General features: G+C 42.4%; 1 protein-coding gene across 1 annotated transcript; it reads right to left on the bottom strand.

Annotated features, from left to right (window-relative positions):
* Window positions 1-226: 226 nt before the first annotated feature.
* On the bottom strand, window positions 227-2,035 carry foxl2l (forkhead box L2-like). Its single transcript, XM_083674599.1, has one exon. It carries the CDS (start codon window positions 1,699-1,701, stop codon window positions 826-828), a length of 876 nt encoding a protein of 291 aa, XP_083530725.1. The 5' UTR covers window positions 1,702-2,035; the 3' UTR covers window positions 227-825.
* Between the last annotated feature and the right edge of the window lie 15,675 nt (window positions 2,036-17,710).

Raw genomic sequence — 17,710 nt, 5'->3', positions numbered from 1 at the left:
GTCTTAGTTGCCTATTGATAACACCAATAATGAATATAGCCCATTGACACTATATTTTGGCTCAGTGCATGTGAAGAATATAACAAATATGTTTTATATGGTGTTATTTGAATTTAGACTGTATCAAACCATTATTTCCCCCTTGTAATCAAAGTAGTCTAGTTTGTTTGGGTCAATTAAAGATCAAGTTTGCGTGTGCTACCCAAAATAGATTAATCATGCAAAATACAAAAATAACATTTATTGAAACAAACAAAGAACACCTTAATGTGTACATTCATAATCGAAGGAACTTTGAACTACACCAAAATGCCTCAAGGTGAACAACTCAATATTTCTCAGCTCAAGAACTGTATTAAACAAAGAGAAGGTAAAATAAATAACAACAAATTTAATTTCTGTCATACCTGTAACAAAAAGCATGTCTTTTACGTTGTCTCAATATTTTTGGGGAGAAATACATTAAAGGCGAGTTGCACTCTGAACAGCAGAACATCAATAGCCTTATTTCTCAAGGGAAACTGCAACACGAACATGCTAGCCTCCTGCCATTTCAAGAGGTTATCAAATTGCCCTGCAATCAGGAGCAAAGGGGCCAAATCATCTAGGCAGATATGTTTTGTGTCCGTAGGCTTTTCTGTCAGTAGGCTACAAAATGTAATTGGCCTAGCCTACTGACTGAATTCCGTGATATGCTACAAAAATCTTATTAGACAGATTCATGCAGTGCATTTGAGACATTAATAATACATATTATCTGACGAATAACAGCGGTAATGGGGGGGAAACTATATCCAAATATTAGCCAATCTGAGACCGACATTTCTACTCAAATGAGTGTACAGGTGAAATTGCTGGCTGTCTGGCATAGGAGAACTGCGAGTAGCTGGCTGTGGAAGCTGAGCCACCGCTGGGGCTCATAGGCTGGGTCATACCACCATAAGGGCATCCGTTGTGTGGCACCAGTACGGACGGGTGCCGGTGGTAAGCGCTGTAGGCGGAGTGGAAGTTGTGGTTGTGGTAGTAGGTAACAGGGGAGTTGGCGTATCCACTTGGGGAAACAGGGCGCGCGTGTCCATTTGTGGGTTGCGACGGGGGGTAGCTGTAGGAGGTTGTCTGAGGTGAGCTTGGCTGCAGGGTCCAGGAGTTACCGACAAAAGGCGCCTGGAAGTATACAGGTTTCTGTTGCAGGTAGTAGGGCTCCGTATAGTCCATGCAAGGGTTCCCCGGTAAGTAAGACACTGTTGGAGGTATGTAGGGTCTCCGCACCCTTCTCCGCCGTCTGAAGTTCCCTTTTTCGAACATATCCTCAAATGCAGGGTCCATAGTCCAGAAATTCCCTTTCCTGTCACCTCCACCTTCCCTGGGGACTTTGACGAAGCACTCGTTGAGACTGAGGTTGTGTCGAATGCTATTCTGCCACCCCTTCTTATTTTTCTCGTAGTAAGGAAATTTGGAGATGATGAACTGATAAATTCCGCTCAGAGTCAGCCTCTTCTCTTGGCTCTCCTTGATTGCCATAGCAATGAGGGCCACATATGAGTATGGTGGTTTCTCCGTATGATCTTCCTTGACCGTGGCAGTCTCGTCTACATCCTCCGGGGTGGTATCTGTGCACTGCTTGGCCACGACCGAAGGCGAGTCCAAAATCTCCAACTGTCGCTTATCACAAAAGTCCTGTCTGACCTGCAATTTATCCATTCTGAAATGTACTCAAGTCTTGTTAAGATAATGACTGCAGTAGGCGACCACACGAGAAAACGTTTTTGACAGTTGTGTTCACAGGTGAGAGGCACATTTGGCTGCTGTTGTTTAAACCCTCCCACAGGTAATGATGTACATTAGAGGCTGGTACACCCTTTTCTTTTGCCGCTTTTCCCACACTGTTTGCGATATTTCGTAGGGTCAGGAGTTCTTTGTTTAGGTTGAAAAGGAGGTCACAGACAAGTGTTGTCTGCATCAGGTAATACAAACATATTAACCCTTTGAAATGCATTCAATAAAGTAAATATTTTTAAACTTGTGTAGGGCACTGTGAAAATATCCAACACCTGTCTTACTGTCTATAGATCAGATCACCATTGTCATACTTTTTAGTATTTGAACCCAGAAACATTGCTTGCTACATGGAGCCTTTACAATAGTTTAGATATAACCTGAATAAGCTTTTCACATTTTACTAGTTAGCCTACTACAGTATATTTTTTTATTATTATTTTTGCTCAATTCTTTAGCTATTGTCATAAAGCTATCAGCTTTATAAAGCCACATGCTGTGTATAGAATATTGATGAAGAATCAATCATGAATGCGATGACAGCATTACAAGTAATGACCTGACACCATTGCAACAGGCAAATTCCCTTTCACCCACACAGAGCCCTCTCCAGTTCTGCTATGACTTGCATGCACACACATTTGACACACACACACACACACACACACACACACACACACACACACACACACACACACATCGTGCCGTTGGGGAGATACAGGGAATACATGCTGCGCCTACTGCATGCAGGCAGCATGGCCATGGCAGCATGGCCAACCGCCACCCACATACAGAGAGAGGTATGAACAGCAGGCATGTGGGAGACGGAAGATAACGATCACCTGTTCTCAGGAGACAGACTGTCTCCCCTGACTGACTGACAGGGAAACAGACATATCTTGGAGTGAACAAACTCACTGTAAAGGCAACTGTATTACGCTCAAACTGTCTTTTGTCCCTTAATGACAGAGTCAGAGCTTATGATCACTCTTAGTTTTGATAGCTATAGAGAGAAAATGTCTTAAATTGAACAACAAACCAAAATCAGACAAGTAAAGTATATGTTTTCCAAAGGCTACATTGTACGGTGAACTGCTACTACTTTTACTCTTGGAATAGTTTATTTGACAGAAAAATCAAAGGTACAGATGCAGTCAAATTGCCCATACCCTCAGATTGCAATCTGTAGATGCCATTCTCAGAGATACTGTAGCTTTATTCAAGGGAGCTCAGAAAATCTCCCATGCTAGATTTACCTACTGATGTCATGAGACCGAAGCAAGGCGCCAGGTAAAACACAATCTGTGCAGCCTTCAGCCATCTGAGACCAGAAAAGAATGCAGAAAAAGCGCCAAAATCTAAAGTCGTGGTTTACATCAACAAAACAATGCAGAGTAGATGGAACTATCCTAAAAGTGGATAACTTTGCATAATTATTTTGAACAGAAATCTACTGAATTCCCTCTCTATGCTGTCTCCCAACATAGGTGGTTACACTTCTGTTCCAGTCTGTTCCCGCCCCAATAAAGCCCTTCTGAAGCACAGACTCAAAAGGTGAATGAGGATCAAAGGACTATCAGATCAAAAGGTTGTACTTGATGTCCTTGAGTTTGTTACTTTTGTAGGGAGACAGTTCCAGTGGTAGACACTGTAAAAATGTTGCCATTGCTCAGGAATTGTAAAGGTTGTTGCCTATGGGAAAGACACCATTTAGTATTTATCTGAAAACCCCAAAAATATATACAGTATTTTTAAGAGAAGAATCATACTCAGGTGTGTCTTCTGTTTAAAATATGTATTCAAATGCAAAATGTTATTGTTGTAATAAGAAAACAACAAAACACCACATCTCCACTGGTGTGTAAAGTCAGATCAGGTGTTCAAGGATTCCTAAGATGCATGGAATAAATATGAGACAGAGGGTAAAAACCTTTAGAGGTGTGGGGATCTGTAGGGGTAATGGAGAAGGCAGCCCTGTCTCGGGTCAATGAGAAGATCACAAAAGGGCTTGGTACAGTATCTCACCAACACCTGCAATCAGTAGAGTTGTCAGGAAGCTACTCTTCAACAGACTAACAGCATACAGGCAACATTTATATCTCTTAAATGTTCCAGTGAGTTTTCCATTCCATTAATAACAGCAGGTGTATCAGTATTTGTTGGCAAATCCTTATTTTTATGTTTATTGATTTTACTGTTTTTTGAAAAGTAATTTGATAATTCCTCTCTAAAGTTATGCTATTTGTGCATATATCCTGCATGATTAATGCAACATTGTGTAAAGATGATTAAATTGTATCTAAGTGTACTGTATTAACTGACTGATGTTCTTTCCTTCACTTTCCATGTTGCTGTTCTCTCAGAACATCAGCAACTTCAAAGTGGTAAAAGTTGTTATCTCTCATCAATTCTACCCTGTTCACCATGCATTGATAAACAAAAACACATTTAAGACCGCTTCTCCTAAAGCTGTGATTTATGTAGTCAATGCTCGCTAGAATGACCATGAAATAATTCCATACTGTTCTCTTAGCAGATTGAATTCCATAAGTAGATCCTCCATTGTATCTAAATGAAAATGATTTCCACTGAAAACAGATGTACATAAATTCCCAAGACACACACGTCTCTTCAAAAGACAAACATTACTTATTGACTATCCACAACTAGAAACATACAGTTTCCAAAGTAGTCATTCCAAGAATACCTTCCATTTTGCAGATGGTGGCTACACAGCTGCACTACTATAAAACGACAACCCCTTCTCAACAGCTCAGGTGGCTCAACCACTTATATCCTATTCTCTTTCTCGTAAACTAGGAGAGTGTGTTAAAGGGAGCAATCAGGCAGGTTTACTCAAGGTTGCAACAAGAGCAATATGATACCCTGATGTTTGGCAGTGAGATGAGTGATGTTCAGCTGCCACTATTGTTTGAACCCAATGGTTGTATTCCCCTGGCCTCTTGAGAATGTCACTACACCGCACACCCAGATGGCTTACAGTTCAAGCAGAACTTAATCAGAGAAACCAGTAACATGCTGAGCACCTTTTTTTCAAATCTTGCCTCAAACTCCACTGTTCACTATTGCACATGTTAATTGTTTTATTAGCCTAAATGGTTGTGATAAAGAATGCCTGTGAGTAATTTGATGTAATTTCACAAGACCATGCTAGAAATGATTCTAAATTAAAGGTAGTGTGACTTCACCAAAGCACCTGTCAAGCTGGCATTCATGATGAAAGGAGACAGTTGTGTGTTGTGGCTTTTATCTAAATCCAAATTCATGGAGCAAACCATGGTCCTTAGCCATACAGTAGTCATTTTAGGCACCACTCCCAAACCCTCTAATACAAGGATTAGAGGCCCTTCTGTCCGTCTACCGCTAGAGAAATACATGTCCTAAAAATGAATAGGAATATGTCTAACCAACTATCAAGAATGTATGAAGAATGTACAAACATATCTCTCTATTCATATTGGCTATAGTAGATCATTTATAATACAGTAAAATGTGGGTTATTCCAGCACTGTTTTCCACCCCCTTCACATTCAAGTTCAGAACTATGATTGAACTACCTTTTAAAGTCAAAGTGCGTAAGGTCAAGTATACAGCAACAAGGCACAGAACCAGCCATCTCCAGCCATCTCAGGGACAAGATACGAGGGCACAAAGATATTCTTAATTCAATAAGAAGATACATTACATTATTTGTTTCGTTTGAGACTTAATGGATTCTCTTAGAGTCAGTGTTCCTTGGCTGAATTCCCCTGCTAGGTGCGGCTCTGTCTCAAGTGATGAGAGACTAGAGTTCTCTGTTCAGTTCACGAAACCAATGACCCGTACCTTTCCCACAATGCACCCCTGTGCAGGTTCTACATGACAACACTTTGGCTTGTCCTCTGCCAGTCTGGCCCGCAGCCCACAGCTTTGAAACTTACAGCACATCAGCCTGATCATCCAATTCCAGGACAAGTATAGTTTTCTACTGTATATTGCCATATCTAGCCAAAATGAAAATGCCATTCATCATGCGTTTGTTTTTTGCATCATTATTTGTTTAAGTTTAATCAGTAGTTGATCATTGCTATTGAGTGGAGGCAAAATGTCTGGATGACTTCTGTATTAAAATGTTCAAGAATAACAAGGGAGCACTTATCAACTCTCATTTTCAGAACACATAGTTGCCAAGATAAAGTTTCCAAAGATTTTTCTCTGTCACATTCTAGTCAGACAACTGACTTCCTTGTTGCATGGAAAGGGGCAGAAATCCCTAATCAGTGACAAACATAATGCTTAATCATTTGCTGGTTTGTCCTCTTTCAACAGTGCTGTTAGTATATTGCACAGTCTTCCTCTTCTCTACAGAGCAGTTGACGAATACAATACAGTAGCTGATTGGAGATAACAAGCAGGTTTGTAACATGTCCAGACTCCTGTTCAGTGGCAAATGATTCAAATCAACCGAACACGTGCCCTTTTCTGGCATCTTACTGGCTTTTTGGTATTGAGGTCAAATTAGGTTGATAAGGTGGGGAAATACTGCCAGCCCAACCCTTAAGTTTTCTGTACACTGTATCTACTATTTCTTTATCAGGTGGCATTCAGTAGTACAAAAAAATAATAATAATATACATATATATATATATATATATATATATATAAATATATATATATAATATATATTTTGTATATATTTGCATATATTGTTTTATTATTATTATTTATTTATTTATTTATTAAATGACAAAGGACAGTGGGTGATGATCTTGACTCTCCAGGACAAACAGAGCAGAAAATGAACTTTTCTGAATGTGAGTACTGCTGATTAGAGTGGATTACATCTGATATAGGTTCCAAGCTTAATTTATGTGGCTATACAGTGAATCTACATGACAATGCCAGGGGTTCCAAATACTAGTTCAGCCAATGCATGACCCTCCTATGCCCTCTAGTGGACATTACATAGTAAGCAATACAAAATAAGGTTGGAAAGCAAGCAAGGGTATCTAGATAAATGAAATAAATAGTAAGCAATGAATGAAGAATTGACGTAAATAAAAGGCTTTCTATATATAACAATATTCTTTTGATTAGACTGAATTAGCTCATCTTCATTATCAGGCAGTTACCCAACATTATATCATCTTTGTACATTCTATCTTTGTACATTCTTTCTACATTCTTTGTACATTCTTTGTAAATTCATTACAAAATTTAAAAAAATAAAGACCTACACACTGGCAACATATCAACAAAAAGCGGTCTGAAACTTTCTCTACTGAGACACTTGTAATTGTGCAAGGATCGTCAGTCCCTTTATCTGTAGCTCAGAACACAGACAGTAGAGAGCAGCAGAGGAACACCGTCAGAATGTAAGAACATCAAGGAATATTTCTTCATAATCTCACCACATTCAAAAGCTTAGTTCATGTAAGAAATATGTTTTTGTAATATGTTAAAATGTGTTCACAATTGTGTCAACTCCATAGTTTATGTGTAGTAATTCTTAAAAGTAAATAAATTAAAAACAACAGAATCCTGGGGAAGCTTTTCAGTTCTACTCAGTATCTCTGTGCCAGACCAAGTATCTGTTTCAAGCAGAGGCTACCCAAACATAGGATAGCTCAAATATCCAGGACAATCATTTCCCAGTAGAAAACAACAGTTAAGGGACTGTGTCACTGTCAGGCATCGCTCACAAATTAAAGACTTAGGTTATAAATGATCAAAACATTCCTATAAAGCACATTGTGTTGCATCCGTGTATGAAATGTGCTCTATAGATAAGTTTGATGATGATGAAAACAGAAAGGCCCCCTTGTTTTTACCAACCTTGAACAAGAGGAACGTTTCACCCTTGAACATTAATTCAAAAATGAATACATGATCAACACACAACACCATCCATCTATGTTCTGCCCCATGGTGATTCTATAGTGTCATAGTCCATGATTGGTTGGCTGGTTGGCTGGTAAACAACACACATTGGGCCTGATGACCCCATCATTCCTTCATTCCGACACATTCCATCCCAAATAACTTTGATGTCAAAGACAAAGAGAAAATGTATCCCTGGGGCTTTGGAATTCAAGTGTGGGACCACAAAAACAACACTTCATCAGGAACACCATTCAGACTGCTGATCAGCAATATATGGGGAATTCAAATGAGAGTCATTGTGTGGAGAAAAGCTGAAGAGATTTGTCTGGTCCCTGGCCCCTTCCTCCTTTTACATCCTCTCATGAGCGACTTTGATGTGGACAAGATGATTGAAAAACAGAGCAGCGTGGCTCGATTTAATTTTGTGGAGAATAGGTTAGTAGTGGGAAGAGGGAGGGGTCAGGGTGCGATTTCATAAAAAAGTCAATTCACAGAGAACGGGGGAACAAAAATCACATTTCAGCTAGTGTATCAATCTGCCAGACCGGAGAAGAAAGAGGGAGGTAGTGGGTTGAATGAGAGAGAGACGGTGAGATGTGTAGGGGGGGGAGAAAGCAGGGTGTGAGAAAGAGCTCCAGTGGGCCACTCTTTAGAAAAGGCCTCTCTCTCCTGCTGGGTTCCGCTCGGCTCCCGTCCTCTCGGCACAATGCTGGTAGGGCAGCGCCCCCCCCGTGCCCCCCGACTGCCCTCCATGTGCTGGGGCTACGCTGACAGCCTGGGCCCAGAGCCCCAGCATATGGAGGCCAGACCAAGGGGGCTACTCTCCTCTGTGCACCCCAGCTGGAGCCCCATCGTAGCGGGCAGCAGCACAGAAACACCCCCCCCTCCCCAAATGGCCCACCACGAATGGAATGCTTATGGGCTGAAGGGATGGCTCTGTCATCAAGGTGAAAATGTGGAGAGATAACTAGGAATGGTTTAGAATTCTTTGTACTGTTTAGTACTCTTCATCAGTACTGGTCTTTATCAGATGTCATGACAAAGGCAATATTGCACCAATTGCCTTAATAATACCTATATACCAAACTAAGCCAGTCATTCGCCAGTACTAAAGCCATGCAGAAGAGTAAGCTAACATTACTAAAGGCTATGCAAATCTGGTGACTACAAACTAAGTGGGGAGTGACTTTTGTAATATACCTATTGCTGACAAAGCCACTTCTGCTTCACTGTAAAAAAAAAAGAAAAAAAAAGAAGCCAACTTACAAAAAGTTGTGAAGGCTCTAATAGCTAAATTGACTCTTTTTGACTATGGTTAGTTGTAGGAATGTTTAATATTGTGTTTGCGGAAATTAATATCAAAATGGTTGGACATACTTAGAAAAGTGCAAGTTACATCAACACTGAACAGTGTCATAGCACTACTATTGTCACTTTTTTATTACTATATTATATTATATTATATTGCTGATTTGTTGATTATTGTCGACTGCATTTCACTATAGCATTTCACTATATAAATTACGGCTGGACACGATGTACGTGACAAATACAATTTGATTTAATTTTGATTTGAAAATGCCCTTATTCAAATTGCACATTTGAGAGTAACATTTATGCAACATTCAAGTCTCACAGAAATAGGAAAAATAAGAGTCACTCTTTAAAACATTTCAAAAAAGAGTATTGACTGCAAATCGTGGAGAGTTTGAGGAAGTCAATTTGACTCCTGTGGAATGTGATGTAAATACACCAGATGACTGTGATTGTGATGTAGAGACAGAAGATGCTCCAGCAGAGACAGAGGATTGAGATACATTATTGGAACACAAGCTTGCTGCACAGTTACTGTGTATGCAGACAGTCTTCCATGTTTCAAAACATGCCACACAACGGATTATTATGTGAGGCTGGGGGGACTAGAAACATTTCCTGAAAATAATGCTTCAATAGTAAGTACATTTATAGTAAACTAAATTGTAAGCTGTATTATGTGTGCAGACCACAGACATCACCAAAGGTGCGTGGCAGTAAGAGGTCTACCCTTTTACCTACTAGGGAGTACTAGGGAGTACTCTGCCCTAGTGAAGACCTGCCTGGTAAGTGCCTTTAAGCATAAAGTGTAAAACCACTCTTTACTCTTGACACTCTTTATGTGTCAAAGGAAGGCAGAAAAGTATTAAATGTTAACATAATAGATGTTTAATGGAATTCTGTGTCTGAGTTATCTTTTTATTGACACAACAATGGCTTCTGTATTGTATAGTAGGTCACAATTTAATACTGTAAGTTACTGGCTGTAATGTACAAATATTTTGTAACTGGTCCCAATTTCTTTCCTGAGTTGAGGTGTCAAACCTATAATTTAGAGTAAAATGAACTTTAAGATCAAGTTTTCACTACTTGCTTTCCTAAGTGTTGGCAAAATAATTGAATGTCAGTTCAACTTGTCACTATTAGTTGAACCAAAACCTAAGTTACTCAAAATGTTCATTCCATTCAACAATGTATCCAAGAAGTTGAGTTATGTCAAGAAAGGAATTTGTGTTGCACTATCATACGTTCCATAGGCATATAGAACTGGTGTAGCATTCTCATTTGCTGGGTTAACTATATAATGAGGACAGACCAGACATGCCACCCAAGAGGGGCCGCCGCTACTTCGACCCACAGCACTCATCTAGAAGAGAGAGCTCTAGTTTTTGGCCTGCCCTCAACCCCTCGATTCTGACATGAACTAATGTTGACTCACTGCAGGAATATGTTGCCATTCTAATGCTAATGGGAGCTTTAACCACCTCCTTAACTACACTGCCACAGCTCTCCATACAGCCCCACTCAGCCCTCTGTGAGAGAGAAAGAGAGGGTGAGAAGGGTAGAGAAGAGGGTGAGAAAGAGAGAGAAAGAGAGGGTGAGAAGGGTAGAGAAGAGGGTGAGAAAGAGAGAGAAAGGGAAGAGAATGAGGACAGAGTATGTCAAAAAGCACTTGTTAACTTTTGATGGTAGAGGTCCTCTTGTTACAGTCAGAATCCACAATTTAACTAAAATGTACCCATATCAGCATAGAAATCTAGTCATGCATACAGTATTTAACATGTTTGCCTTAAAGAAAGATCTAAGTTAGAGTTGTTCAAAATTGCTTGGGATTGCAGCAACACTGAATTTGATGCACAAGTTTCAGCAAAGCAAAGCATTTGTACTTCATCACAACGTAAGGTACATGCAGTGAATAGATTAGCTAGAATGGGTTGGATGCATGGCTGTTAATGATTACACCCGCCACCTATCTGGGGGGCAGTGCCCGTCAGGTTTGTGATGGCGGAGACAAGGGTCAGTAGTTAGGGGCTGTGACCCCTTAAAACCAGAGGGATCCGAGCTGCTAGGCCCGGCCCTGCACAATACAGTGCGAGAGAAAGGGCAGGTGGTCATTAAAACTGCTGTAATCCCTTCCATGAATAGCTCAGGGCTTCTCTCACTCTGTGAGACTGGTCATGGGCAGAGAGAGAGGGAGAGAGAGAGAGAGGGAGAGAGAGAGGGAGAGAGAGAGAGATGGGGTGGGGGCAGTGGGCCGACGTTTGATGCCCGGGCCGCAAGACTCTTTAGCACAGTCCGCGGGTTGTGCTGCTTCAGAGCGGATGTGTTAACAGTTTCAGGCTCAATGGAGGGAGAAATCCCCACAAAGGGAGGTGTACAAATATTGTGGGAAATCCGTCCGCTCTTTAATATTTCATGAAGTCCCACAATCTATTCATGGGACTTCATTCCTTTGGAGGGGCCCACATTCAGACTCACTCCGCAGGCTCAATGGGCAGCCTTTAATTGAGTGCCCGCTCATTCTTTGGCTCCCTGGCAGATTGTTCCCCATGAAAGCTCCTGCCTCTTCATCCTCCTCCTCTTCTCCCTGAGAGCAGCCGAAGAAAGGAGGGCATGCCTTGCTGGTGGTGTGTGTAGGAGGATGAAGAAGGGGGGAGGGGGGGGAGGGGAGGGGTGGGGAGGGGGGAGGGACTGGATCAGATATGATAATAAGGGAGAGAGGAGAGTTGTGCCCCAGTGATGTGGGGGTAGGGGGCTAATCCCAGGGGTGGAGGGGGGGGGGGACTGCATTCCGGATGGTGGGAGTGGGGAGTATGTGTGTGAGTGTGTGTGTGTATGTATGTGTGTGTGTGTGTGTGTGTGTGTGTGTGTGTGTGTGTCTGATCTGTGCCTTCGAGCACGAGACTGACTGCTGCGATGAGGAGTGAGGTTACTTTAGGATCAGTGATGATTCACTGGGCTAGTGTCACACTGCCTACTTGGCTCTTCATAGCTCCTGCTGTTCTATGCATCTGATTGTTGTGAAATCGCCAAATGGTGCCAGTAACCAGTAGCACTTTAAGTTGGTGTGGATGAGGATGTAACTGATATTGAAATGTCTTGTACCTTGTGCCTGCGGTGATCGCTTCATCTCAACCTGGCTGATGCCATGTGGCGGTGGTGGCCGTGATGGGCGTGCTGTGAGCATGACCCGGGGCGGTGGTGTAATCAGGGTTCCTGGGGGCCTCCAGCTGCAGGCCTGGGTCCTGATCCCTGATTAAAGGTCATCCCGCTCCCTCTAAGGGCCTGTAAGCCCCTGGAAGCCCAAACCGCTCCCGGTGAGTCCCCTTCACCGGGCCTGATGTGTGTCCAACAGGCTTAGCCCGGCTCATGAGGGATGGAGAGGGCCTGCCGGGAGGTGTCCCAGAGAGAGGAAAATCCTCTACAACCGCTCCGACTGGCCTACCCCCCCCCCCCCCCCCCCCCCTACACCCCCCATCCCTCTTGGTCCTCTTGTCCCAGTTCCATGCTGCTCCTCTGAACCAGTCTGGAAGATGCATGCAAAATGGATTCTACAGAGGAAGAGATTTAAAGCTTTCATAGCACTCAGTTTGTTCCAGGCTGCTGCATTTAAGAGCTCTAAGGCTTTGATGGATTGTTCTCCAATTCATTTGTGGATTTGTGGATTCAAATGTTATTTTCTTGGTAGTAACCAAGTGTTCCAGGCCCCAGAGTTATTTTTGCATTCCAGGTCTTCAGAAATTATGAGATTTGTTTGTTTTGTTTTCAATGTGAAATAAAAAAAATATATAAAATATTTAGAAATATCTGGTATCCAACTAATATTTAATATGAAAAAAATCCAAACACATACTACTGAAATCTTCTATGACCTTTGTCCTATCCTTGTTAACCTGGCTACTCATGAAGCTTCTGCAACTCTTTCAAAGGTGCTGCTAATGCTCGCTAACAAGCTAAGTCCTTGATTGCTGAAATCAGTTCCATTGGAAGGTTTAAATGGCTCTCTGATTTGTTGTATTTCATCCAACACCATCCAATGGTGAACTGAGAACTTTTTAGGTAGAAGAAGCTGACAGTTTCCATTATTTACAGAGAGACCACAGCTTTGATTAACAAGACGAACATTCTAAAATAGCTTTGGAATTGAAATTGCATTAAGGGGTAGGACATAGAGGTAGAGGTCAGGACAGATCCAGTAATATGATTGCACTTTGCTTGTTAACCTAACAAGTAGATCTTAATTCAGTGAGTTAATCCCTGGCGGCCCATGGGATCAGGGGAAGTAGTTCCGGCAGTCTAATCCATGCCTTGCCGGGCATGGGACACTCACCACGCCACTCCAGCGGGCCTTTGTGTGAGCAGGTATTATCACTGCAAGTGCTGCCCACGACAGCAGTAGGCACAGGATTGGGTCAGCCCAGGACTCAAAGGCTGGAGGGAGGGGGGCATGGGGGCTAAAGAAGTAAGGGATGGGGATCACACTTATCAAGGCAAGACTTTGCAAGACTTGCATTTTCCATTTTCTTCATCTGAGACAAAAGTAAAGTGTGTCATAGAAGCACATTTGTCCCTTGGCTTTGCTGAGAACAGAACCTGATTGGAATTGACCATCTTATTTCTGGCGATGTTCTGAGTGGTACCTAATGTCACAAATATTTGCAAGTTTAGTGATCCTGATGAGAACATCTTAAACCTTTTTACCACTCATTTGAAGATATAATGATATAGATATAAAGAAATAATGGGGGAAAGTGCCTCTCTATGGATTGCTCCCATGCATCTATTCGCTGAAGGGTTTGTTAAATAGTTTGACCTGCCAAGGCCCAGGTCTATAAATTAATTCTGTTAAGTGGCAGCATTCAAGCCCCAAAATATTTATACCCTTACTATTGGTCAGGAAGTCACTTAGATAAACACTGTGGAGGTTCATTTCATCTGGTCCACAATGAGCCTGAGTGTGCCGCTGCCAAAGACTCAGCTGAACTCTGACCCCCATGGGTCACGGGGAGCATTAGTCCCTCAGTAATTGGACAGAAGGGCCCTTTCGCTCTTCATTTAACCTTTTTGCGTTGATTCTTTCTTCCCCAGCTACCATAAAGGCCCTGGTCCTGACCCAGTGTTTTCAGGCCTATCTTTCCACCCCCAGCACAGACCATTGAAAGCTGGAGAAAAGCTGGAGTGTGCTTGCCCTGTCAGGGACAATGGAAGAGTTAGTGACCCCTGACCTGCCGGGCTCAGAGCTTTCTTCCTGGATCAGGGGCAGCCTTTCGCTACGGTAGGTTATTGCACCACAGCTCGGCAAAAGAATGAGGGTAAACACTTGTTAAGAAGTGATTCTTCTTCTTCAAGCTCACTCCCAACTCCTTCTTTTCTCTTTCTCCTCTTTCTCTTTTTTCCCTTTTTGGGGTCTGAGTGTTAAGGATGGACAGGAGTTAAGGCAGGTCCCTTGTTTGAAATGCAGGCAGCAGCTCCACAGTCCATCACTGTGACACTTCTTTGTCACTTGTCCAGAAGGGACAGGACCCACAGTTGCTCAGGGCAAGAACAAACACACACCGATAAAAAAATATTCAAATATGCATTCACATCTGCATGTAGTCACAAGCTTAGAGCAGAAACATGGTGAAAAGGTAAGGCATAGTGTGACCACCTAATATTACACGTATTACATGTTCAGGTACTATCATTGCACACAGACAGACTCAATCAAATAAAGAACACAAACATTCATTTATATCTATAAAGCAGTATTTTTTCTAACGAAGCACATGTCTGCAATTTTCATGAAAGTGATTCAAAGTTCTGTAATTGAAATGACTAAGATTTGTTTAGTTCAATTGAATATATCATACCCTGCATTGACATTGTCATGCATTAGAGCTTCAGCAGCAACTTTACTACTTACTACAATTACTCAAATGTAATTCCACTCCAATCTTATTTCAAATGTTATCCAAAAGTAATCTAACACTAAACTGACATTTACAGTGTGTCTTATGTGTTTCCTCTTTTTCTCTTTCTCCCTGAGAATGTTGGACTAAATCCGAGAGTATCACAAGGGTGTTGCCAGGGATACCCCCCTACCCCATTCTCCCCCTTCCTCCCCCTCCCCAGAGTGGTAACTGAGGTGACGGCGGACCTTGTGTGTCCAGATGCCGAGCATGCGGGCCACAGGAGCGTCCTGTGAGGCGGCCGGCAGCATATGGGCTGAAAGGAAGGATCCTCAGAAGCTGCTGCCTGGCCCTCTCTCTGGGGACAGAGGGCTATTGTCCCGGCCCTGCCCTCCATGCCACTTAATGGTGCAGAACAGCATTGTACAGTATTGTAAACTGCTCCCTGTCTTTTCACCCCGACAGGCCCTCAATAGCAGGACCCTCTCTCTCTTTCCCCCTCCCTCCCTCTCGCTCAGTAGGTGTTTTAGTGCCCCCACTTTCATCCCTTTATTCTGCCGCCGCCTGCCTTTCTTACTTTTGCTAGATCGCTTAATGTTGTCTTGAGTGATGGTCTAATTGTGAGGTAACAATTAAGCCATCTGATTTCTCCTCTCTTCTCTGTCATGTCTGCTTTTGTTTTAGGATGGTGTCACTTGAGAACAGGAAAAGAGGAGGTCAGTCCGATACCTGTCTCTGTGTCAATGCAAAGCCCCAAACATGTGGCCTGACATCAGTGAGGGCTTTACTGATATTGGTCCTTAAAGGATAAATACTCCAATCCTGTGTCGAAGAGACATTTGTTTAGATTCGTATGTGTGTATACGTTTGTATGTGTATACATGCAGACGTGTACACTTTGTGTATGTATGTATGTTACATCTGAAAGCTTCCATTTTTACAATGCTCTCAATTCTACGCAATATGTCCAACTACACCCAAATGCAGTGGAAAGGTGATTTACAGCACCCAGTGTTATATTCCAACCACTTTAAGGGTTCTCTCTTGTAGGCCCTATAAAGCTGTCTTTCCTTCTGTGTGTGCAGAGAAATACGTTACCTTTTAATAGACAGGTGATCAAAACAGCTGGGAGACAGCTTTGCCCAAGATGGGATGTCTACACACTTTCACCCATTGTCTCTGTAATGTCACAGCTGTGACCCTGTCTGCACCCTTCCCTAACTTTGCCTTTCATCCTCCTTTCTCTCCCCATACCTTCCGCCCCATTTCATACTGTCTGGGTCCCGCCCTACACGTGGAATCGAGGAACAACATCCTACTCCGACCTTCTGCAATAAAGAACTCCCCACTCCTCATGTCTAATCCCGTTTTAATTTGACTCTCTTCAACACTCCGCTACTTCTGACATGAAAAAGAGGAGAGACAGTGTAGAGGGGAAGAGAGAGGCTTACAGAACAATGACCCTTGCATATTAATTCTGTGTGGTATAGCGGCCCATAAATAGTCTATCTTACTATTTAGCTGACCCCTCTCATCTTTTATCTGTCACGTCGATGTAGTCTCCATTATTTGAGGAAACATCAACCAATTTAAGTGTGCAATAACAAGGATAATTGCACATGTGTATGTGTAAATAATTTGTTAACGTGCTACAGTACTAATTGGCAAACACACTGTAAGCAGGGTAGATGGTTATGCTGGTAGTACTGCCAGCAAACTACTACCAGCTTTTTGTGTATTTCTTAAAACAGAACTGACAGTAAACATCAATCAAAGCAAACTTCATGGTGTGACTCACTTAAAAAAAGTACAAGGTTGTGGTTGGATGGAGTTACTGTTCTCAGAAGCCCACAAGAGACTGGTTCTAAATCCTACAGCTGGATTTTGGTAATGATTTGGTATTGATGAAATGTGGTAGAATTGTGTGTGGAGCCAATGAAAGAGTGTCCACATAATGTGTCTCTCTCTCTGCCGTCCGGACTGAGTTTGAGCTCTGTAGTGCCCTGTTGGCTATTAGGAGCCTCAGTACTCTGCCCACCACTGGTGATGGTTAATCATCTATGAGGGAGGGCGGTGTGACGCTAGTAGAGGGCACTCTGGTGCTAATGAGAGGAGAGGATGGCCTGGCCTCTCCCCCTCTTTGTCTTTCTCTCTCCCCCATCATTATCTTAATGTGTCCCTCTCTCTGCACTAAAAGGGCCTCTGCAAGTTTGGCATGTGACACACACATGCAAATCCCTGCCCAGTGATAATCACGGTAAATGAAAATTAATTGATTCTCATTCAGGCCCCTTGTCAGTCGCCTGTTCTCCCCCTGTGTTTTCTTAATATGCGGACCTTGCCTCTTAAACAATATGCGCTAACCCCTCCACCTCGCCAATTCAAACACATGGTAATGTACTTGCCATTGCTTTGCATGCTGAATGGCACAAAAGGGAGCAAGAGAATGTATCGTCTTGACACCTCGATATGTATATGAGATATGTACATTTGCTCTCTGACCCACGGCCACAATAGCCCTCCAATGGGGATCTCAGGACCATCATTCATACTTAAACACAAAGCCTTTTTCCTTGATGGGTAATTTTTTTACCAACATATTTCACAAACATCTAAATAGATGTAACAATTCCCTGTGCATTAAGAAATAATCGAGATAGGCCAAATGTTGACCGCCGAAGCAGCCAAATTCCATTCTGAGACCAATGTATACACTGACCCCTGCAACACAAACTTGAGGATCAAGACATCAAAAGCATTACATGACACTCCTAACCTTTATGCTCTGTTGCCACCAGCTCGCTGCCTTATCTCCCACTACTCAAACTCAGTTCCTCTTTAGTGGA

The sequence above is a fragment of the Argentina silus genome (genome assembly GCF_951799395.1).
Source record: "Argentina silus genome assembly, chromosome: 8".
In the NCBI taxonomy this organism is placed as follows: domain Eukaryota; kingdom Metazoa; phylum Chordata; class Actinopteri; order Argentiniformes; family Argentinidae; genus Argentina; species Argentina silus.
The sequence above is the reverse complement of the archived record's forward strand: the minus strand, read 5'-3'. Positions and strand labels throughout refer to the sequence as shown.

What these genes read in the sequence shown, in the direction of transcription:
- foxl2l (XM_083674599.1), bottom strand. Translation starts at nt 1,701, where the DNA reads ATGGATAAATTGCAGGTCAGACAGGACTTTTGTGATAAGCGACAGTTG.